General features: G+C 39.7%; 3 protein-coding genes across 13 annotated transcripts; all 3 read right to left on the reverse strand.

Moving 5' to 3' along the window:
* Nucleotides 1–54: 54 nt before the first annotated feature.
* LOC4333602 (uncharacterized) lies at nucleotides 55–13,088 on the reverse strand. The gene is made up of 24 exons (XM_015774111.3): nucleotides 12,773–13,088; nucleotides 11,941–12,133; nucleotides 11,712–11,869; nucleotides 11,457–11,602; nucleotides 10,817–10,879; nucleotides 10,615–10,707; nucleotides 9,370–9,531; nucleotides 9,147–9,244; nucleotides 8,908–9,068; nucleotides 8,356–8,670; nucleotides 5,364–5,831; nucleotides 4,028–4,229; nucleotides 3,775–3,859; nucleotides 3,533–3,673; nucleotides 3,318–3,436; nucleotides 3,145–3,241; nucleotides 2,894–3,066; nucleotides 2,726–2,792; nucleotides 1,806–1,964; nucleotides 1,421–1,664; nucleotides 1,226–1,334; nucleotides 1,023–1,135; nucleotides 854–929; nucleotides 55–500 (listed from the first exon to the last, which is right to left on the reverse strand). The coding sequence occupies exons 1-24, from the start codon at nucleotides 12,999–13,001 to the stop codon at nucleotides 344–346; spliced, it is 3,828 nt and encodes a 1,275-aa protein (XP_015629597.1). The 5' UTR covers nucleotides 13,002–13,088; the 3' UTR covers nucleotides 55–343.
* Nucleotides 13,089–13,448: 360 nt separating this feature from the next.
* Nucleotides 13,449–15,550, reverse strand: LOC107280215 (myb family transcription factor PHL12-like). Of its 10 annotated transcripts, none has more exons than XM_015772790.3 (9): nucleotides 15,437–15,550; nucleotides 15,006–15,169; nucleotides 14,807–14,892; nucleotides 14,579–14,670; nucleotides 14,339–14,387; nucleotides 14,209–14,244; nucleotides 14,095–14,130; nucleotides 13,926–13,958; nucleotides 13,449–13,840 (listed from the first exon to the last, which is right to left on the reverse strand). In XM_015772790.3, the coding sequence occupies exons 2-9, from the start codon at nucleotides 15,163–15,165 to the stop codon at nucleotides 13,730–13,732; spliced, it is 603 nt and encodes a 200-aa protein (XP_015628276.1). In that variant the 5' UTR covers nucleotides 15,166–15,169; nucleotides 15,437–15,550; the 3' UTR covers nucleotides 13,449–13,729. The 10 variants fall into 10 exon arrangements, with proteins under 10 accessions (XP_015628276.1, XP_066164850.1, XP_066164854.1 ...); XM_066308753.1 differs by having other exon boundaries at nucleotides 14,579–14,667; nucleotides 15,437–15,545; XM_066308757.1 differs by having other exon boundaries at nucleotides 13,926–14,019; nucleotides 15,437–15,501.
* A 549-nt stretch (nucleotides 15,551–16,099) lies between these two features.
* On the reverse strand, nucleotides 16,100–21,163 carry LOC4333604 (chlorophyll(ide) b reductase NOL, chloroplastic-like). 2 transcript variants are annotated; one of them, XM_015772787.3, is made up of 14 exons: nucleotides 20,792–21,160; nucleotides 20,130–20,198; nucleotides 19,634–19,695; nucleotides 19,412–19,498; nucleotides 19,063–19,130; nucleotides 18,916–18,964; nucleotides 18,731–18,816; nucleotides 18,233–18,290; nucleotides 17,756–17,806; nucleotides 17,505–17,555; nucleotides 17,379–17,420; nucleotides 16,798–16,860; nucleotides 16,605–16,715; nucleotides 16,111–16,509 (listed from the first exon to the last, which is right to left on the reverse strand). In XM_015772787.3, the coding sequence occupies exons 1-14, from the start codon at nucleotides 21,039–21,041 to the stop codon at nucleotides 16,462–16,464; spliced, it is 1,095 nt and encodes a 364-aa protein (XP_015628273.1). In that variant the 5' UTR covers nucleotides 21,042–21,160; the 3' UTR covers nucleotides 16,111–16,461. The 2 variants fall into 2 exon arrangements, with proteins under 2 accessions (NP_001405320.1, XP_015628273.1); NM_001418391.1 differs by lacking the exon at nucleotides 16,798–16,860 and having other exon boundaries at nucleotides 16,100–16,509; nucleotides 20,792–21,163.
* Between the last annotated feature and the right edge of the window lie 1,264 nt (nucleotides 21,164–22,427).

Consider the following 22,427-nt stretch of genomic DNA (forward strand, 5'->3'; position numbering starts at 1 on the left):
TGTTCCACCGAACAAACAACCAAAAAGAAAACAAATACAGCAAAGATAATGCAATAGGGATATAAGTATAGTAGTACTTCGTCTATTGCACTTTTTTTTCATCGATAACTGCTTTTCAGTTTACCATTTAGTACAAAGGGCTTATATACACAAAATCATGTATTCCACTGTCCAATTGGGTTTATATATACACCTATGCACATCCTAAATATAATATTGCATCCATGTTTTTTCCCCAAGTATGAATGATTTAGCATCTCCTCTGTCCAGGCTAATCTTCCAATTGCAGACAGGTGAGGCATGTTGTCACTGAAGAATAGTGCAAACTAAAAAATATTTTTTTCTAGGACACATATCCAGATGAACTCTTGTATATCTCATCGGCCTGCGCTACGGGGACGTAGATGACATCCTTCAAGGAGCTGTTAGTTCGTCCGTACAAAATGTACACCAAGACGCCTATCAGCAGCCATATGCCTACTCTCATCCATGCCTCTCCACTGAACAAGACAATGCAAAATGAATTAATGTTCATGATGGATGGTAGAGAAAATGGTGAGATTAAAGGCATCTAGTGGTATGGAAAAAGAAAAAAAAATACTCCATACGTTTTATATTGTAAGTCACTTTGGGTTTTTACGTCAAACCTCTTCTAGTCCGATCAAGTGTACAGAAAAATATATCAATATCTCCAACAAAAAATAAATTTACTATAAAAATATAATATAGTCAATATGGATTTATTGAAACTAAATTGGTGCTGCAGATGTTACTACATTTTTCTAGCACAAACCCAAAGTGGTTTATAATATGAGACGGAGGGAGTAATAATTTGGGTAAGTCAGACACGAACCCCAGATTTATCAACAGGTATGTGTTTACGAGGATAGACAAGACTGGCAGAAGTGGAACGAAAGGGCATGTAAATCCTGCACAAGAAGTGTGCTGTTTAGTCCGAATGTACTGGCAGAATAAAGCAGTGTTTTATCCTTCCTAAAAAGAGAGAACAGTTTGCTATGTACCTCCAGATTGGCCGAAAGAATGCCTGCCATCATCTTGGTCGATCCAGCAGAGGAGGCCAAGACCGGCTACAAGCAACAGAGCGCCAACGATGCAGCCAATACACATAGGAAGACTGGCATCAACAACAGATAGAGGTTATTCTCGAAACAGGAAGGAACCTGGCTATCACTACATACTGTTTTTGTGCATCATTGACACTTACAAAGGCAGCCATGTGGCAGAAGCTGCGGATGTGAGAACCATAACTCCAACACAAACAGATCCTATGCTGAAAGCGGCCACCTTCCGACGCTTCATCTCGTCCATCTTTCCTGCAGAGTTTATCAGAAGATTTCTTGTTGGATAACTGAAGTAAATAAAATACAGCAGTTATAAGAAAAATGGGAATGCAATTTACTTGTTATTTTCTTCTCAATGAGAGGATCCTCCATAGATTCTGCGAGAATCACATCCTTTGTTTCAGATGTTTTGCATCTCTCATCTCCAAGAATACCGCTAACCCTTTCCTCATCATATTCTTGGCTCAAACAGAATGTTTCTTGCAGAGATGAAGGCAGAGGAACCTCATCCGGAGGAATATATCTGAGTATTAAGATCGAGACAGCAACTATGGTGAATGCAAGGAGTGTACCTACACTGACCTGCAACAAATGAGTATTTAATTTTATCTCCACCTTACAATCTCTGTAATGCTTAATGGCAAGTATGGTCTTATAGAATGCACCTCTCATTGCAAAAGACCATCAGTATATCCAAAGATAACAGCCGGGTAAGTTCCTTACCATTCCTGCCAGCTGGGAAACATCCATGAAAAAAGCCAGAGCTGCTGCACAGAGACCAGTCACGACTGTGCTCTTTACAGGAACTTGTGTCCTCTTGTTAACATCGGCGAAGAAAGATGGCAGCAGCCCGTCTCGTGCCATCGCCATTAGTATTCTAGGCTGCATGAAATGGCAACTAAAATCTTTAAAATGTATTTTAAAAAACAAGGTAATGCATCCCCAAGTTCTCAGTTTCACATAATAATGTGCAAGGAAAGAGTGGGCGGGTGGGTGTCTGTTTCTAAGTTTATGTTTTTGTGTTCTCATTTGAGTTTGTCTGTGTAGGCATGGGATCAGTTTTACGTATAAGGCAATCAGGGATAGCTCAAATGTAACAAGTACTGGTATACATGCCACATCATCAATCTAGTGTTGATGTGTGTGCTACAAATTTCATTTATGTTGATATGGTATTAGTTCAATATACATTTGCAGGTACTATAGTTTATTTTGTCAAAACAGAGCCTATCGGCAAAATTGCAAGGAGAGAAACAACGTTAATCATTATATGAATAGTTTAATTAAAATTCAAAAATCAGAATGCAAGTGAAAAGTGCAATCAACTGCTCGCTAATGTACTGCAGAATAATTGACCTTATGGACCAAGCAGTTTGATTCAGATTCAGAAATCAGAATACAAGTGAGAAGTACAACAAAAAAATAACTTTTTTTCCACAAGGATTATAGATTCAGCTTTGGCTAGTTAGAAGACCACTCTCACTAATATAATGCGGAATAATTGACTGTGATATTAGAACGCAAATTCCTTATGGACCAAGCATATAGTAGACGACTAGAATCAACTCTATGTGCTCACTGTCTTGTTTAAAGCTTGGGAATTATTAGGATTTTTTTTTATATCGAGGGATGTGTTTGTATACCTGCGGAAGAAGTGACCCCAACAAAGTTGAACAAAGTGCAAGAACAGCACCACTTGTCACAATATACCTAAAACAAAACAGCATAGTGACAGACTAAATAAGCACGTTGCAAGACCATTATAGATAATTGGATATATGGGAATAAACAAAAGGAGAGCGAGTCCTTACATGGCCCACTGCATTCCATGTTTCGCAAAGACAGATGAAATGGGCGTATCTGGGTCCATAGCGAAATATGGTACCAGCCCAACAATAACAACAGAAACCATCATGTACAAGCAACAGCAGATAGACAATGCCGCTCCTATTCCCAGTGGTAGATCTCTCTGTGGATTCTTCACCTATAAGGGTTGAAAGAGGGAAAAATCAGCATCCCCATACAGGAAGTGGACGACATGGTTAGTTAGGATCATCTTAACCTCCTCAGCAGTACTAGCAACTGTATCAAAGCCAATATATGCAAAGAAAACAGTTGCTGATCCAGCAAGCATTCCATTTATCCCATGTGGAAAATATCTGAAATGTTCAAATGGTAAGTGCATCAGTAATTACTCTCAAAATACAATCAACTGTTTTTTTTTTTTTGCATTACCCATCAGTAACTTTATAGCCAACCCATCCTATCTGGAAGCCGATATAACTACCAGCTACAATAACAAATATCATCACACAAGCATTCAGAACTGTTATAAGCTCTTGTACAGCTGAACTCTGCAACAGATTCAAATAGAATAATTAGTAACAGTCCTATAATCCTAGTTTGCAGATGAAAGAATAGGAAACTTACAAATCGACCAATGTAACAACCTCTTTTATCCCAACACATAGCAAAACAGTAACAACAAAAACGAGGGCAGCGGCACAGGGATCAACAATGACATCAAACCATGGAAGCTGGTGGCGTGATAAAATCCATGGAAGACTGTCTGGTCCTCCAAAGAACAAGGCCTGAAAGACGAGCGAAACTTATGAAAATAGAATATATGAGACATGTAGTTCGAATATTGATCAAATGCCATAGAACTAGATGAAGGAAAAACGACACTTACAAGATTGGGGGATATGCCACGGGCAACAGCAGATCCACCAATAGTATATTCCAGCACTAAAGCCCAACCAATCAACCAGGCAACACTAGAAAAATAAAAATGAGTCATGTGAGAAACTCTAGTCATCTGTTTACAGTATCTTAGATTGTTAATCCTCCTTTATGACAATAGATTTGACAATATCACAGACTATCAAAGGTGCAATATTTCTTCCATGAAGAGTGTGTATTCCATTATGGTGTAAGTAATTTACCCTTCACCAACGCAGATGTATGAATAATGGTAGGCGCTTCCAGCAGATGGGCACCGACTAGCAAGCTCGGCATAACAGAAGGCTGAGAGCGCGGAAGCTATTCCAGCTATCAGAAATGAAATTGTCAATGCTGGACCAGCATGCTCCCTAGCAACTGTTCCGACAAGAACATATACCCCAGCTCCAATTGTTGAACCGACACCTGGTAGATAACACAAACGCTCACTAAAACAATTCATGTAACATGGACAGTTCATGTAAACAAATACTCCCTCCGTCCCAAAATATAACAACTTCTAGCCGCTAGAATTTGTCCTAAAATATAACAACTTCTACACCAATATTCTCTTCTCAACCAATCACAACCATCCACTATTCGATTTTCCTACCTACATCCACTTCTCATCCAATCACAACTCTCCCCTATTTAATTCTACTTACTTTCTTAATAACCGTGTCTAACTCTAAAAATGCTTATATTTTGGGACAAAGGGAGTATTTCTCTACACCTAGGTAGAATTACAATCATTCACCTTGCATCAACTTATGAACTAGATTAATTTACTGCGTAGAACTTATGAGCTCGATTAATTTACTGTGTAGAAAGAAGTTCACTACAGTGTAATTAGTTAATGCCTCCCACAAAAACAAGTGTTTATGTATTACAGAGCTAAAGTTTTTTTTGTTTGAGGGAATTTACAGGTCTAAAGTTGGAGGATCATTTTCCATTTTTGAAAGTCAAAGATCATGAGAGATACACCATAACACCAACAGAGACTTGGAGATAGACAACTAACAAGTAGAAGAAGTTGGAGATAGACAACTAAAAAGTAGTAGAAGCACAGCAGCTAGAAATAGCGTTATACTAGTATACTACCACAGTACCACACACACTTACTCCTATACACTTAATGAATTTCTGTCACAAACTAATGCAAAGCATTCAGATATATGTAATAAACAACTGGAGAACTATTAAAAAATGGATTCCCCAATGTATGATGCTAGTCATTCCAACTCCATGAATGAAAGAATGAAACTTCTAAAGAAAGAACAAATATAAATTTGCCAGCTGAATCTTCAAACTTTTAAATAGGCCAACCAACTAAACATTGAAACCACAATAAACATCTAATAATTCTCTGGTTCCAAAAGGCTGTACATTCATAAACATTTCACAATGAATATATGCATAAACTAATTTCAACACAAGTAATCAAAATTTCAAAAAAAAAAGAAAAGAAAAGAAAAAACACGTCATACAAAAGAAAAAAGAAAGCCAACAAATCATTTCTCTCATTAAAAAACATAAGAATCAGGAATTCGATGAACATACCGATCGCGACCAGCGCCGGGATGTTAAGCTCCTTGGCGAGCTGGGGTTGCCCTTCCCCCTCGGCGGCGCGGACCCGGTCGGAGTCCACCTGCTTCCGCCGCATCAGGCTCGGGAACCCGCCTCCCCATCCCCTCCTCCTCCTCCTCCTGCCAACCTCGCCGCCGCCATCCAATGCCATCACGATCGCCCAAGAACCACCAAGATTCCCGCGGGCGGTCGCGCGCGCAACAAAGAAACGCGGGATTCGGATTCGGTCAGAGAAGAACACGGATATCGAGGCTTGGAGATTGAGGAAGGAGGGGAAGAAAGCGAGGGGGGGGGGGAGTTTAGCCGCCGAGGCTGGGAGAGCTCGACTGCTTCCTCCGCCCTCGCTCTCTTGGTTTCTTCTCCTCTCTCTCGCTCGCCTTCTCGTTGGAATCTTCTTCCGCTGTGGGGGGAGGCGAGGAGGAGAGCGAGGGGGAGGAGAATCTTATAGCGATCCACGTGGAGGGTTTCACTTTTTACCATGGTATAAAGATAGCCGAGTTAAATTAAAAAGAAGAAAGAGGAGGAGAAAACAACTTGGGAAAAGGAATATTTTCCTTTTTTGCTACATGTACGCTCGATACAACGAAAGCTTTGAGATTCAGTTGCCTTATTCAACTGATTCCCGAGATTCTCGTTTACAATTTTAGTAAACAAACAAGTACATGATGAGGGTATAAACGGGTTTATGTCCACGTCTTTTTTTAAAAGAAAAACACACTGTAGCATGGCTAAGGGCCTGTTTATTTCTGCATGTTTTTCATAGAATATTCAGCCATGCGTAAAACGATAAAGTTCATTAGAGCATAATTAATTAATTATTAACTACTATAAAATTAAAAATAGATTTTATTTCACTTTAGAAAAATATATAGAAATTTGTTGCACGAAATATATTGTGTAGTAGTTCGTAAAGTATGATAACGGAAATGAAGTTGTTATTTGGAGATGCAGAAAAGAACTCAGCCTAAATAAACTAAATAAACAAGTAATGCAATTAATCGATCATCTAAACAAATCAGTGAGTCATTTTCTCATAGCTTACCTGAACATAAACTCAATCAGCATGCCATGTTTACCTCATTCCTTAACACAGTACCATTTAATTGTATAGAGTAGGTGTAGTATGCCATTACACGAGAATACGAGGCAAATAAAAATATCTTTATTCTTTTCCAATACACAGACAAGGCTTCATTCTAAAATTCATTTTTTCTTCATTCTAAAAAAAAAATACACAGACAAGGCTGTGGTCCTGTGGAGTGGGTCTTTGACGACAAGAGTTCGTAATCACACGTTCTCCACGCGCAGGAATGTCATAAGCTGGTTTATATACTGATTAATACTATCATCTCACCAAACCATTATTTTGTTCTGTCCCTCTCTATCTCCTTTAATCTATGCCGTGGTGAGTAGTTCGTAGTACCTGACGCAGGCGGCAGCACAAGATGCAGCAGAGGCGTTAGGCAATGAGAAATCCGGACACTAAGACGGAAGTGATGGAATAGAAATTTGAAATTATCCGTATTAGAATGGGGAGAAACTCATGCGATAGAGACGTGCGTTGGCGAGAAACACTCAAGAGTCTTCCGGATAGCCTTGTGAAAAGGTGGTAGGTTAGCCGGTCTATATTCGAAGTCTTACCCCTTCTAATTACTCCCTCCATCTCAGAATATAACAACATATAACCGGATGTGACGTTTCCTAGTACTACATGTCCATATCCAGATTTATAGTAAACGTCCCATCCGATCATTTTTTTTAGTATTCACGTTTTTTTTCGTGCGTTGGCCAATAATTGGAGGCCTCCAGTGGAGGGTGTGGGGTCGAGAGACGAGAAGAGGATCCACTGGAGATGGGAGGGTTTTGTCTGCACTCTGCAGGCAGACCCAGGGGAGGAGGCTGGTGGGAGGAAGAAGAGACGGCCAAGACACAGATCCACAAGAGATGGGTCGAATCGAATCGATTCGTGCAGCGTGCGCGTCCGATTATTATTCCATCTCCATACGCACGGCTCGTCAGCTGATTGATAACATCGGAATCCAAATGATACTGTATTATGCTACAAGCAGCACTAGTTCTTGTTTAACAGCTTTCAGATTTTTATGAAGGGACCAAACATTCGTACCAGCAAACATTCTGCATCAGTAGCCTCGTCCAGATGCGTGAGAATTGTGGACGACGTTTGTGCGGCTGGACGACGAACACGACTTCACATAAATGTTTTTCCTATATGAGAAAAAGCAAACACTCGTATTACTCCGTAGTTGATTAAGCAACTGTGGTCCTAATTTAGAAAAGAAAACAGTGGTCCTCGTTCTTTACCCCTGTCATAGAATGGAAACGATGGGCACGCATGCCTTTAGAAAAATTGAAAAGGAGAAAAGAATCGCCTGGGATGCCTTGCAGAAGAGCAGACGCAAGGAACTGAGGGGTAAAAGAAACTAAAACAATAGGAAGAGAATTGTAGTTGCATGATTCTTTCAAGCCCACATCCTATCGACATCATACTCCCTTGGCTTCTTGCTGCCCTTACCTCATATCGACATCGAAGTCAACACGGAGATCCCAAGCATTACATTTCCTGCCATGTGTTCCTCTTAGCCATAAGATGAGCTACCACTGTAATCCTAATACCGATCCAACGTTCCAACAGGATTGATTTATCAATTATGATGGATCGAATAGACTGCATTTACACAAGTTCGAGCCCTCTGGTAAGTCGATCAACTCTAGGCAACTAGCTAACTACCGATCCATGGCCCGTTACGAACTAAGCTAAATCTACCATTAGTTAACTTGAGATCGCTAACTAACTACAGTCACCAAGAAGCATGAACCGTGGGAACAATAGTGGAAATAATAGAAATGCTAACCCTACTGCTAACTAGCTTTCTTACTGCCTCCTACTTCTACAGAGCGTGCACAGCATCAGCAATTCGGCATAGCCTCTTAGCATGCCAAGATCAATACCACCTGAACAGCCCGGTATCAGCTTCCTGTGCTGTTTCTTCGGATGAATTTGAGGAACTCTCGATGAGCTCGTCCTCCGAGGCGTCATCTTGCTGCTCTACTCGTAGCCGGTGAGCATTATCAGCAACCCATCTAGCAAACTCTGGGGTTGCCGTGCACTCCATAAGTGCCTTTCTGGTGGATTTCTGGGTGAAGTCATCCCATTCTTCCTTTGAATATTTCCTTGGTTGGATATTGTGGAAGGTGGAGTAGTGGTCTTCATCTTGATTATCGGGTACCACCCTCTTTGTAAGTGTTGGAGACACCAGTCCTGCAAAAACCAGTAGAAAGCCAATTTCAAATGCTACAAATACGATGCTTTTAAAGATACTCAAGTTAATCATGCTTAAAAGAGCACCATTCTAGTACAACACACAGACAAAAATTAAAACAGCACTTCAAAAGTTCAAATGTGTTAATATTCTTACTGACAGTTCACTATAGGGGGTACAGACCAGCCCCAAAAAATCATTTCCAGGAAGGCATACAACAGTAGCAGTTATGTTACCTCCATTGGCTAAATTGCTCCAGCCATACTGTGTGGCTGAACTGTTTGATGTGGTTCTTCCAATATCCCTCTTGGATGGGCTTAAGAATTGGATTTGGCGAGGGTTAGGTGATCCTTTATTATACATTGGCTGAGTAGAAGCCTTTGATTGCTTTTGCTTCCTGCAGCAGAATCAGCATGTTGAGGACTTCAATGACAGTGAACGTGCACACAGACCAGAGATAGCTGAAGGGACTCACAGTGTCATTGACTTTGGAGCTCTATATGCTGTGAACACAGAACAAATCCACCAACTAGCGGCCAGCGCGAATAACGCTAGAAGAGGATCAAGTGTGCTCTGCAAAATAAATACATACCAGACATGTTCTTAGGGAACTAAACAAGATAATAAAATCTGGCAGATTTAGTAACCACGGCTCAGAAACCAAGAAAATGCCAAAGATATGTAAAAATAAACCACACCTGCATAACAAAGCATATAGCAACAACACGCATAGCCCACTTCACAAACTGTGCTATCCCAGCATCAACACTACCATCTTTTGAAAGGATGAATCTTCTGACCATCCAATAACCAAAACCAGCGCCAGTCAAGACAATTGCTACCAGCAGGAAGATTGATACCTGTAATCCAGTTTTAACTCATTACATTAGGTGGCACAATGTAAACAAACACGCATGTAACATAATAGATTCCATTGTTCATGCAACAAGAAGCGAGGGATCACAAAATTATGTGTTAACTACTGAAAATAGATATTCAATTATATTGTGCATAATGGTATCACATGCATATGCTAAATAAGTAAACAAGCAGGCCTACCATGCATAGATGAAAATAAAGATATACAATTCCATATGTAGACAAAAAATAATAATTGTAATTTATATTATGCTTTTGCACATATAGTAGCTTTTTTAGCATCAAAACATCAATAACAAGGAGAAAAAATCCCAGAGTCCGAAATTGGACTCCACCTGTGGTGGATTCCAGGTAGTATTTCGCACATCCAATTTTTTTAAAAAACGAATTGGACATGGAAATCCGAGACAGAACCTGACACGTGTCAGTGTCCAGATAACACTGAATCTGAGCAGTAGAACTTGAAATCAGCGTCTTTTCACAAAATATAAGCCCTGCCCTGTAAATCAAATTACTGATGTTCCAACCCAACATTAATAACTATGCTACCGTATGATTTCCTACCCTAGAAAAATCACGCATTATTATTGATTACTTTTATAGTTTGTAGTCATCTCATGTTAGTCCCAACACTTACTATTGAATCATTCAATAGGGCACTGTTTGAATCAAATCTTAGGGGACAATTTAGAGAGAGGTTTCAAGTCAATTTACTACTGGAGAAAATAAGGATAAAGTATGAACACCAAAATGAACAGGAAAACACAAAATAAACTTTACTGGTAGTTACAATTCAGCTTAGACAGGACAAAAGTAAAATAAAGAACCAAGAACACTTTACTTTAGCTTTAATACAAATGCATTATTATTTCTATAATTCATTTTTCAAATTCATATTTTTCTGAAGTGGTTTATTAGTCATTACAACTTAACAACAGATGATGTGCTTTGTGCCCTATGGAACAGAAATTATAAGCAAGCAGATAGCAAGCAAATATACTATGTCAAGTAATAAACGGATCAGTTAATTGATATCATTGACACATTCAAGAGGAATGACTTACAGGGTTGTGCATCTCTTCACTCAAACCAAAATTTTCCAGAATAGAAGCAACCAATGTGGAGAAATAATGTACAGCATAGGAGCCAACCCCTACCTGAACATCAGAATAGTAATGATAAACATGTAAGAAGAATTAATTGCAATTTCCTGAAGAGTATATCAATAAAATTAATACCAGGAAGTTGTGGGCATAGGTAACTTACCACAGATCCATAAATTGTGAGGTAAAATAAACTTTTCCTGCCCATTGGTAACAATTTCATCCCCTATAACGAAAAATAGGTCAGACCATCAATCAATTTTTTTTCGCCAGGACAGACCATCAATCAATTTGATAGAACACATTTTTCCATAAGCAAAATAAAATACTTGTTAAAATTGAGTCACTGATCGTTCCTTATCAAAAGAAAATGTTATTACTTCTTGGTCTTGTCACAGAATTTAGAGTTGCTTCATGCTCTATTTTACAGGAAACTAAGAGAAAAATAAAACTATCTTCGCTAATTAGAGCAAGAGATCTAAGTTTAGACTTGAAAATATTATGAATAAACTCAAGAGTGAGGTGTTTTAGCGAAATGCAGTAAGTTAACAATGTATATTACTCCTTAATAATAAACTTGGTGGAAGTGCCCCAATAACAAAATGCAGCCAGTTAACTTAACAATGTTGTATTTTCATGTCTTTCAATATGAGTCTTTATTGAACAGTAAGTTGGTGTTCCCTTAGCAAGCACCTAGCCTGTCTAGGAACTATTTAGGCAGTTGCTGCTGGCCAGCCACAATACGAAGTGTCTATACCAACAATGATAAAAAGAAACATACAAAATTATTTGATTGAGAATACCTGGAAAAGGACAATCAGAACAACAAGCAGGACCCCAAGAGCCATAGAACTGCTATAGTAAAAAGGCGCCCATTTGCTAACAATGGGTGATAGGAATAGCAGAATAAATCCAATACCGAGGCAAGCTAGACGCCATTTCTGAAACTCTGCATAAATACACAGAACAAGAACAGTAATTATAGGGAAGGAATGGACATAGATGCTCTTGATTGTATGACTGGTAGAACAAATATTAGGTTCATGAATAATACACACCTTCTTGAATGGAAATACTGAACCTAGTAGATGTCTTATCAGCCACTTTAACATCAACATATTTGTTTCCATATGGAGACTTTACAGCATTCCACATGCCATTTTGCAAATTTTGCCATTCACCTGTCTCACATTGGCATAATCCCATAGAAGCATTCCTGCAAAGGAAAATTGACTCATTTCTTTCCCGAAGCATGTGTATATTTACACTTTGGACAGTATGACTTACCCATGAAAGCAAATTTCTATTTTCCAATGGAACTTTTCAGGCATTGATTGGGAAACATTCATTTTGACTCGTATTTGATTTGCATAGCTTCCAATATGTAACTTCGGTATTCCAGACAAGCGAACTCGCTCGCAAAACTGTCCACCCAGGGATGAAGGAACAAAAGTCACCTCTGGATTTTCCAGACTAACATCTGCGGAAGTAATCAATTAGACCAGCATGTTAGGTAGAAGACATTGGAACACAAAAAAATAATAATAATAGGACATTGGAACCATATAGGCAAACCTACAAGGGGATTATCATACAAAAATCCAAGTGTTGTGCTAAAAGGAACATGTAAGTAAAAGGGCTATACATGAAAAGAAGCTCATACCAAACACACAGGTGAATCGGAACAAAGTGGGTACGGTCTAGCTATTAAGAGATGTTATTCAGGTAAAAATCATCCATCTGTATACTTCAAAATGACAATACTTATCCTTCAGCCAAGGCCGAAACCACTGAATACAAAACAAATTTTGAGACATTATCAAAAATGCATTGGTTCTGAAGTAAAAGGAGAGGCATGTTACTGCAGATTTATTCGCGACAAAAGAGTTGCAACTTTCCAATCACCCCTCCACAAACCAACTCCAAAACCCTATTCTATAACTAAGCCCCATGAAAACCTAAAATATGAAGCAGCTACCAGACGCATCTTACAGCGAAAACCCCAAACCACCCCAAAGGCCCCTAAACCCTAGATAGAACGGCGCTACGATCCCCGTGCAAACGCAGCAGCAGTCCCAAATCCGGCCCATGGTGCACCAAACAGCGGGCACGATTATACCTTTGATGGACCGCCCCACGGCGGCGGAATCGAAGGCCGCGGTGTCATCGCCGGTGGAGATGATGAGGAGCGCGGCGAGCGAGGCTAGGAGCAGGAGCGGGGGAGCCGTGCGCCGGTACGACGAATGGGAGGTGGAGGTGGCGGCGGCGGCGGCGGTCGAGGGCGCGCTACCGGCGGAGGAGCCGGTGGTCTCCGCCGACGACGAGGAGACTTCGGCGGCGGGGGCCATCTCGCGCGGGCGGCGGCGACGCTGCAAATTCAAGCGACTCTTCTTCTTCTTTTTTTTTTGTTTTATTGCTATTATTATCTGATGAAGAAAGCGAGGGGAAAAGGAGATTGGTTTTTATGGCGAAACAGCTGATTGTCTTCGATGGTAAGCTACGGCTATTGTCACTGACAGGTGGGCCTGTTTTTTGCTGACTCGGCGCTTCTTAGGCTTATTTTATTGCGAGGAAATTCCTGATGAGTTTGTGAGGGAGACTCCTCCGTTGACCGTCAAGACCTCCGAGCAAAGAGGCTGACACGCGGGCCCATGCCCGCCAATCCGCCATGGCTACCGCAATAGTCGGTTAGCGCGTACTTGGTTTCGGTGAGTACCTAAATTTTGACAAATTGACCCCTTCTCAAAAAAATTATTTTAAAAATGGTAAAAGATTTTGTTTTGAAAATGAACTACAAACTACAAATTCAGCGTAAGCCCGATAGCATTGAGATCAAACGTGCACCCCAAATTCACATTCGCCTCACGAGGCACGAGGGGACTACATGTAAGCACACGAGGCTAAACATACACGATTACATATATATATATATAAATGATCAATCGCATTTTGATGACCATTTGGACAAGAAGCAAATCACGGGTATTAGAATCCCAATTACACAGTGAGAGACAGAACGTGGAAGATTTTCTTGATTTCTGCAGAAAATAAGCTTGTTTCATTGCGTTTTCTTTCGTCATGGACTAGAAGAGTTTGCAGGACCCGTAAGGTCAAATGCGTAGTTGGCCAAGTCATCCATGTACTCATCAAGAGCACTCTCAGATATCTCGAAGTTGTGCTCGATCAGCTGCACGCATGGGGGAATAATTAGGGAAACACAACAAGAACGAAGCCAATTCAAGCAAAGGTAACACGAACAAGGTGGTTGGTACCTTGATTTCACTCATCAGCTCCCTCTCCATCATCTGTATCACACGTTTTTTTCAAGAAAAAACACGAGCAGAAGATGCACATAAACATTGTTATCTGGAAGTTCTGTATCATGAAGTTTTCAATATCTGATTAATTCAAAGAGGTGCAAATATGATGATGTCATTCTACCTGCAAATCGTCCACAGAGAAACTGGTCTCTACCATCTGCAAAGGCGCAGCATCGATGTTAAGTTGCGATCGCATAGAACAAGTGCATTTGCAGGTGTGTCGCGAAAAACATACCTCTATATCGTGATCCAACAGCAAATCGTTCAACATCTGCATCACATGTTGAATTCATCATGACGATATATACCCTCAAATCAGGTACAAGAAGGCAAAACTTCAATTAAAGATGAAAGAAGATTTGTACCTCGATTTCAGCCATAGCGGCATCGTTGTCCCTAACCATCTCAGATGCCCTGCACATCGCAACATGTTTTTTTGAGATAATGAATAGAAATCCGGTCTCTATATCCACAAGTGGATATACACAGCCAACTGCAACATGTTTCAGAGAAGTTTATGGCATGCAGCACTGTATCTTTTTGAAAGAGAAAAAATGCCATGCAGCATGTGAATTCCACAATCTAGTTTCCTCAAACAACCATACAGATCAAGTGCTTCCTTGCTTGGAGAAGTGGTTCTCAGCAGATCATGATCATGAAGAGACCCAACACCTGAACTGAAACTCTCCCTGTACTTCTGAAAAACAAAAGAAATCAATAGCACGAACAATCAAGATGCATCAAGATCTTGTGCAGCAGAACGAGAATGATAATAGAGAGAAAGAATTATCAAAATATCTGATAAAAAGCTCTGCAACATGGCAGGAGGGTACCTGGAGGTGACTCTTGATGTTGTGGGTCGTAAGGCTTGTGACACCCATAGCTTGCATTGTCTCCTTCACTGCAGTTGGTTTAGCTTCTGAAGATTGCAACAAATGTATAACACGGCATCAGTTTTTTTTAACAATAACATGGCATCAGTTCCATCAACGAGTATTTTGAGATCAAGCAGTGAATAACAAACAGTTTTACCATAGGGACCTCCATGGTAGGCCACAGCCTCCACAAACATCTTATGGAGATCATCAGACCATCGAAGGTAACTCCTTGTTGGCTGCATAGCCCGGATAAGGCGAGAAACCAGAATGCTCGACATGCAATCATCCTCTTGTGCTGGCTGGCTGTTGGACATTATTCTGTAAATCATACTCAGAGCACTTCAGTAAATATAAAAGACATAAAGCCTGTTTGGATTGTGTATTTGTGTAATCAAACAAGACAGATTCATTAAATTGTCAGTATGGAGTAAATGTGAGGATGTGCCCTTATGGTAAGGGAAAACATTTCCAAATAGAAATGTGAGAGATCAAACATGAGTACCGATGTTTTAAAATCCTATTTAGAAATCAAGAATGCATTAGATCAGAATAAGAGAAACCAGAACTTAATACAAATACTAGTACCAATGTATATGATGAAGAAAAAGGAATTGAGACTGTGCCGTCTATTTTTAGGGAGAAGAGTGAGATGGCATTCCAACCTTGAAAGGATATCACCCCTTTTATATAGTTCTTCCTATCACTACACTGCCTATGGAAGGGACATTCTACATTTTGTCTAGCACATCGGTCATCACAGTTGGTGTACATGGAAGGAAAGGTAGGCAGAGAAGTACAAGATTTCAAAATGGTAAGATAACAAAATGAATGATTATCTCATATTAAGCATGGAGTATAACAGGGTGCTCTTTTCGCAGCACATGCGGCCTCTGCCCAATACATGAATGGAAGGGCATCATAGATCATGCAAAATCATGAACGTGATAAAGAAAGAAGCACAGAACTGCAAATATAAATTAGGTACAAAATGAATGTTGAGGTTAACTTATCAGGCAAGCTGGATGTTTATGATGTGAACAAAGTCCTATCCTGCCAACACCTAGCAGCAGCATGGCAGCATGACCTTGTCTTGTCATTGTGATGTCATCTGCACATTTTTCCAATCAAGAAAATATAGAATTACAGAAAATCAATCATCCATACTAGGTGCCTAAATTTTGACACTGCAAAACGTTGTCCATCCTTCAAATTGAAACTGGAAAAGTAGGGAACAACTCCAAAAGATCTGGAACTGGAAGTACTATCGAAAATTAGTTCAATCATACATGTATTTGCACAGATGTATCATGAGGTGCTCTTTACATGGAAGATGAAACATACATAAATGCAACTCTTGTCAAACTTGTATTCTAGGTATGGTTGGAAATTTTGTAGAACAGTAGAGATCACAAGGATGATAAGAAGTGCATCACATGAGCAGCAACTGAATTAGTGTATAATCAAATTGCTGATATTATACATAGGAGTACATCACCTTCTTGAAATGCCATCGGTAATACATGCTATTTTACAAAGAATGTAATTACAAGAGAGAACAAGAAAATGTCCCTAGTTCTCTTCAGGGTTGTAAGATGGCAGCAAAACGGACACTAATCCTCAGCAACATACTTGTTCCTACGAGCACCAAAAGCAATCCTCTGCAAGTGAAATCAGGGACAATGGTTATTCAACACAGTGGAATTGACAGTAGTTGAGGATGTCAAATAATAACAAAATACAGTGGAGATCTTACTGAAAATATTCTGGAGTAGGCTTTCAAGCCTGTGAGAAAACGGATGTAGGTTGGTTTCATGGACTGGTTAGTAGGTATTGCTCTGATGTTTGGAACGAGATAATCCGCAACCTATCATAATTCATAATAAAGTTATAAAAAAATATATTTTGGACCTTACAGCTAACTAGAAGACTCAACGAGTGTACATTACCATCAATAACATGTAAGGCAGGTAAATTGGATCACTCATAGATATATCCCGTGTTACATGAACCTGGATGTCATTGGTGGTATAAAGCACTGCCCATGTCATGTAAAGCTTTTCAACTTTTTAAGTTCAATCGAGCTAACGTATTGAACTATAAACAACTAGTTTTTTTATGTGTCCTATGAAAATATTAGATGGCCACATTTGTTCTGATCAAAACAACTGAAGCTGTGCGAATAATTGTTTTGCACTGAAATTAATAAATACTAAGGGTATGCATGTGTTTCATGACAGATGTAAAGGTATGCATGATCAACGAGGTATTCATTAGCATGTTTGAACATTGATAATGCAAGTAAATACGTCAGGTTTAACTTAACCCATCGATAAAGAATTGTCTCATGATTTTCATGAACATATAACCAGGTCCAGAGATCATGTTCAAGCTATTTGGTTAGATATTTCAAGCTATTTGGCTTGCAGTAGCTAAATCATGTTTGCTACTTCAGTCTTCAGCCATATGGAAACTAGAACAAGAAACAACGATATGCTGGGGAAAAAAGAAATCAAGATGGAGCTCTTACCACATTAGCAGGTTCAGCTAATATATTGATGAAAAATTTGGCCTGCCATCAGTATAAATCCAGAATTTAATAACGATGAACTATCTTGTCAACAATTGTTAAAAGGAGACCATGTGGATCACTCACCTGCTTTGTTGTGGCACCAGACATAAGAAGATCTGTTGTAACCATGCCAGGCTGCACAGATTAATATGTACTCGGTATAATTATTCTTGCATCATTATTAATCGATTATACAAGAAGAATGCAACCAATTAACTTGCAGAGATGCATGATTCAAAGCTTACAGGAACTAATTTGCTAAACTACTCCAGTGTTTAATCATCTAGTTAAGTCTAAAGTAGTAAGACACCAGGAAAAAGGTTGGAGTTATGTACCGACAAATTGTGCACCATAACATTGTTCACTTCATTCATCTGCAACTCGGCCTGCAATTAGAATCAAATTATTTTCTTCCTGCAAATTCTAATAAACAAGAATTCCAGAAGGACAAAAAAAAGAGGAAATGAAAACCTACATTGCGAGTTCTCCAGAAAAATCGTTCCATTTAAGAAGGGAAGGGTCTGAACCTCAAGACTCAAGTCCAAGGATTATATGGATGATTACAGCTTTATGTTTTTTTTTTCAAATTATTAATGAGTATTGAGTAACTATTTGATAATCACAGCTTTATTGTTCTGGATACTGAGAAATGGTGGTAATCAATATTGCATCATAGTTGTGATGTCACAATGCAGTTAACAATTTATATGAAGTTACAATGCCACAAATAGTGGACTATGAATAAATGCTACACTGGATATGTTCTGATCAAAACAAAATGATATGAGGTTATATCCTCACATAACCTTTACCTGCAGAGATTTTGTAAGGTGCACCACACTTCTCTTCGTTGCACCATATGCAGCAAACCTAGTCATTATCAATAATAATCAGTGTCTATTTCTGAAAGGATATTAAGTTATTAAGTAGTATCCTGGTGTAACCACAAAAGCACTAGTTACCAAAATATAATTATATTTAATATCGCTTGATACCCCCAACCCCCCAACGCGCGCGCGCGGGGGCCACCGCAGTGGTGTAATTTTTTCATTTGGTTGAAACTACTGATAACAGTACAGTATATGTCTATATGGAAGCCAAATTCAGCACAGAAACTTATGAGGCACAGTTATGTGGAATCATAGGTACTCTCCTATTAGCAATTAGCAATAAACTAAAAGGACATAATACATGATGTGAAATTTCATAGCTTCATACTGTATGAGAATTCAAACATAATGATATAATGATTGAATTGCACATTGAGTGTCTACATTTTACTACAGAACAGAACAAATGGAAATGCATACCTTGGGGTTGGCCTTCCATCAGAACCAGCACCATCGATGTTAAATATGTGGCCACCTCGAGGTTGGTTTCTCATCATATTTATTGCCTAAGATGGCAAGATGGCAAGAAGATGAATATTTGGAAAATGAATCTTCACAGTTGTTGTAATGAAATTCAGAAAGCTAGTATGAGTTGAAAGAAATACCTCACGACAACATATCATTAATCCAAGAGTGTTAGTTGTGATCACTTCCCTATTAAATCAAAGAAAGAGTGGAGTTTGAATATAGCTTGAAAGCACAATTGAATGTATTTGGTCAAGCCATAAATAAAAAGACAGCATGAAAATTACATGAGAGCCTCGTCGGAGGTCTCGACCAACGGTTTGTAACTATATGCATTTGATCCAGCATTGTTGATCTGTGCCAAAGGAACACAAAGATAAGGAGAAAATCCTGCCTTCTTATGGTTCTAGATTTTACCCAAAAAGATTCAACACTACATAACTGAGTGCTTCAATTAAATTACTGAAGTTTAAATATTCAAAAAGGGTAGCTGAGAAATTTCGAACACTCATGAGTATGTAGTGAGAATCAGCATAACTTTATAGCCAGTGATTTTCATATTTGTACATATGAAAAGAATATAAACATGAGTAAGTTCATGTGCAGATATTTGATGATGATGGGGTGATTATGTACCCAAATATCAATATACTTCATCTTGTCACGTGCAAAATCAACTAGTGCCTTTACATCCTTTCCTTCCCTAACATCACAGACAATTCCCTGCAATAATACAAATAGAAGCAGTTCAGTTGCATAAGTATTATTGCACTGTAAAATTTTCAACAAACATAATTATAAGTGGAGACTCCAATGGCAGTAAAAGTATCAAGTAGCTCAGCAGTAGGAAGTAGGTACCCACACATGTTGCTCTCCAAATTCCTTTTTCAAGTCAGTCACCGCAGATTCTACCCTTTCAGCTGTAGAGGATAGACTGCATGTCAAGGAAAGGCTAAACTGTAACTTGTTTGCTTTTTTTTTTTTCATTCTCTCACTAAAAGTGGGCTCAAGAAAATCCTAGCAATCCATTTGTTTATTCATTTTAAAATTTCATGAAAGATCAATTTAACAGGTCAGTCATATCAAGCAGATGACCCCTATATAGAGCACCTAATGAGCGATAATGAGCATCAAATGACAAAAGCTGGATAGTGCATATTTTAGTGTTAGGTCAATGGATCATCCAAATGAGAAGAGAGGAAAATAAAGAAACAGGTAAACGAGACTTGACCATGCAAATCAATTTGCAATGCATCTTAGGCTCGATAATTTATCCAATTTTATTTATGTCATCACTCAAAAATAATTACTAAAACTAGCGCTACCTATTGAAAGCACAAAATCATTTCTGTACCTGATCTTGAGCAGATTACAACATTATCGCCAGCCTTCAAAAATTCCTTTGCCAGAGCATATCCTATACCTGTTTAAGAGCAAACAAGGGTCATTGAGTTGTACTACAAAGGTTTTTGAAACAAGCTTCCACAAAGGAAGCGTTTAGGAGATATACCTCTACCACCATTGACCAAAAGATCTAATATGTCAGGATTTAAATATTTTTTTACCACAATACAGTATCAAAGCAATTGCTCCACACAGTTTCAAGCTGATTTGCATTGTTTGATTAAAAGGTCAATGCCGAATGCACTGATGTTCTAGTTCATTTTGTCTTCTAAATTGTGTACTAGAAAGTAGGAAATGAACTAATTAAGCAGGTTCTTATGCTGGTAGCGGCACTACCCACTTCCACCCCTACTTCCAAATTGGTGTTGCTCTCTTCTCGGCTACATAAGGCACGAAAAAACAACATCGCCACCACACCACACCCTGACCATCTGAATTATTTCCAACACAAGCATTCAGAATTTCAGAAATATCGATCACCACCAGTTCCTATATGCTCCTACTAAATTGCATCCCAACAAAAAGCATCCACAGACATCCTACTTCTTTCTTGTAAGCAAGATCAAGCATGCGAAGCAACACGACGACGAGGGGGGGAGAACTCAACAACACCTTTCGTGGAACCGGTGATTAGAACATTATACGGGGGCACCATGGCCGCCCTCCGCGCGACCCCTCCACCACCAGGGACAGCCTCCGCGCGGATACCGGCAGCCTCCGGCCCGCCTCTCGCCGCAAGCCGGCGCCGCGCCGTCCGGCCGGGCAACCGCGCCCCAGCAGCGGCCGAGCCCGACGGCCGGAGCGGAGCCAGGCCCACCTGCGCCTGGGCACGGAGCGGGAGGTAGGCGGCGGTGGCCGCCATTGCGGCGGTAGCGAGACGAGGGGAGGGGAGGGGAGGGGAGCGGAGTGGAGAGGCGTCGTCAACTGCGGTGCTCGCCTTGCCGGCTCGCCGTCGCGGAGTCTGGATAACGATTAACGAGCGAGGATTTTAGAAGGGAGGGGGCCTGCGAGTTAAGTACGGATGTTAAGAGGTGGAGGTGGCCCACAAGTCAGTGTGAGCAATCATCCTTTCTCTCTCTCTCTCTTTTAAACTACTAGTAGTATGTACTAGTACTATTTTGCAAGGTTTTTTTAACTATTATATGCATGTGCTTTACAATAGTTTTTTTTTTCGAACGCGCAAAAGAATTGCACGTCAATATATTAGTAGGAAAAGAGTTTTTGTTACACAAAGCAATCAGCCAGATTGGCTTATGCCTAAAGGGGGGACTTGAAGCTAGGAACTACTACGACGGTTAAAAACGTAATTCCAAACAGCGGGAGGGGGCAAAGCCACGCTACACTCCCAATAAATCCCCAAAAAAAGCAACGCCGACTAAAGACCACAGCTGGCCCTCCGAGCGGATGGACTCCAGAACCACTGCGACCGAAGCGAGCGCAGAGTCGAAAACCCTGGAGTTTCGTTCCTTCCACAGCTACCAGGAGACTAGGAATACCTGGAGTCGAAGCTTTACAATAGTTCCTTTTATAATAGTTTCTTTTCCTTTCTTATAGTAACATGCAACGGACTAAACCATATAATTAGGAATTGACTGGATGAGTGAATTGAGAATAAAACATGGGCTAAACCATATATAATTATAAATTGGGAAGAATGTATTGGATCCTATATAGTTACACACCTATGAGAAACACATGATGAGAAGGGGATGAAAGTAAGATGATTATGCTTTGTTCTAGACTCTAACTCTAAACTTCAACTTTTCTCGTTTTTCGTTAGAACATTTCTCAAACTGTTAAAAAGTGTTTTTTTAAAAAAAAATATAGAAGTTTTCTAAAGGATTCAAATGGACCAACTTATCAAATTTATAATAATTAATAATTAATTAATTATGGGTTAATTGCTTGCTTCGGTTTTTATGCTGCTTAGAAACTCAGTTAGTTGCTTGGCTTTGAGCAGGGTGTTTCAGTTTTACAGGTAAGGAACACTTGGGATTTATGGACTGTAGTGTTAGTGCATACTTGATTCATAAGTTAGACAAAGGGAAAATGTGGCTACTGGGAAGAAACGCCACCCTTCTCTTGTTGCATCTGGGGTAGTGATTACACGTGTCCTGGTAGTAATTAGTAGTACTACGATCGATATGTTGCCGTTGCTTCTGCACTAGTGATACTATTAAGTCTCGATCAGTTCGTCGCTGTCACCATGCCACTCTCGCGGTGAGCGTTGCTTGCTGGTTTGCACATG

The sequence above is a fragment of the Oryza sativa genome, chromosome 3 (assembly GCF_034140825.1).
Source record: "Oryza sativa Japonica Group chromosome 3, ASM3414082v1".
NCBI classification, from domain to species: domain Eukaryota; kingdom Viridiplantae; phylum Streptophyta; class Magnoliopsida; order Poales; family Poaceae; genus Oryza; species Oryza sativa.

Bases quoted from the DNA above. Each gene is read 5' to 3' on its own strand.
- LOC107280215 (XM_015772789.3), bottom strand. From the start codon at position 15,180: ATGATTTACAGAATAATGTCCAACAGCCAGCCAGCACAAGAGGATGAT. The intron at 14,388-14,578 runs GTATGGTTGTTT...TGCGATGTGCAG, and splicing joins AGCAAGGAAGCACTTGATCT to GGCATCTGAGATGGTTAGGG. The intron at 13,959-14,094 runs GTAGAATGACAT...CGTGTGATACAG, and splicing joins TCTCTGTGGACGATTTGCAG to ATGATGGAGAGGGAGCTGAT.
- LOC4333604 (XM_015772787.3), bottom strand. From the start codon at position 21,041: ATGGCGGCCACCGCCGCCTACCTCCCGCTCCGTGCCCAGGCGCAGGTG. The intron at 18,817-18,915 runs GTATTTCTTTCA...TTGCCATCTTAG, and splicing joins TAATGATATGTTGTCGTGAG to GCAATAAATATGATGAGAAA. The intron at 17,556-17,755 runs GTACATAACTCC...TAATCTGTGCAG, and splicing joins TTATGGTGCACAATTTGTCG to CCTGGCATGGTTACAACAGA.
- LOC4333602 (XM_015774111.3), bottom strand. From the start codon at position 13,001: ATGGCCCCCGCCGCCGAAGTCTCCTCGTCGTCGGCGGAGACCACCGGC. The intron at 11,870-11,940 runs GTAAGTCATACT...TTTCCTTTGCAG, and splicing joins ATAGAAATTTGCTTTCATGG to GAATGCTTCTATGGGATTAT. The intron at 1,665-1,805 runs GTAAGGAACTTA...CATTTGTTGCAG, and splicing joins TTTCCCAGCTGGCAGGAATG to GTCAGTGTAGGTACACTCCT.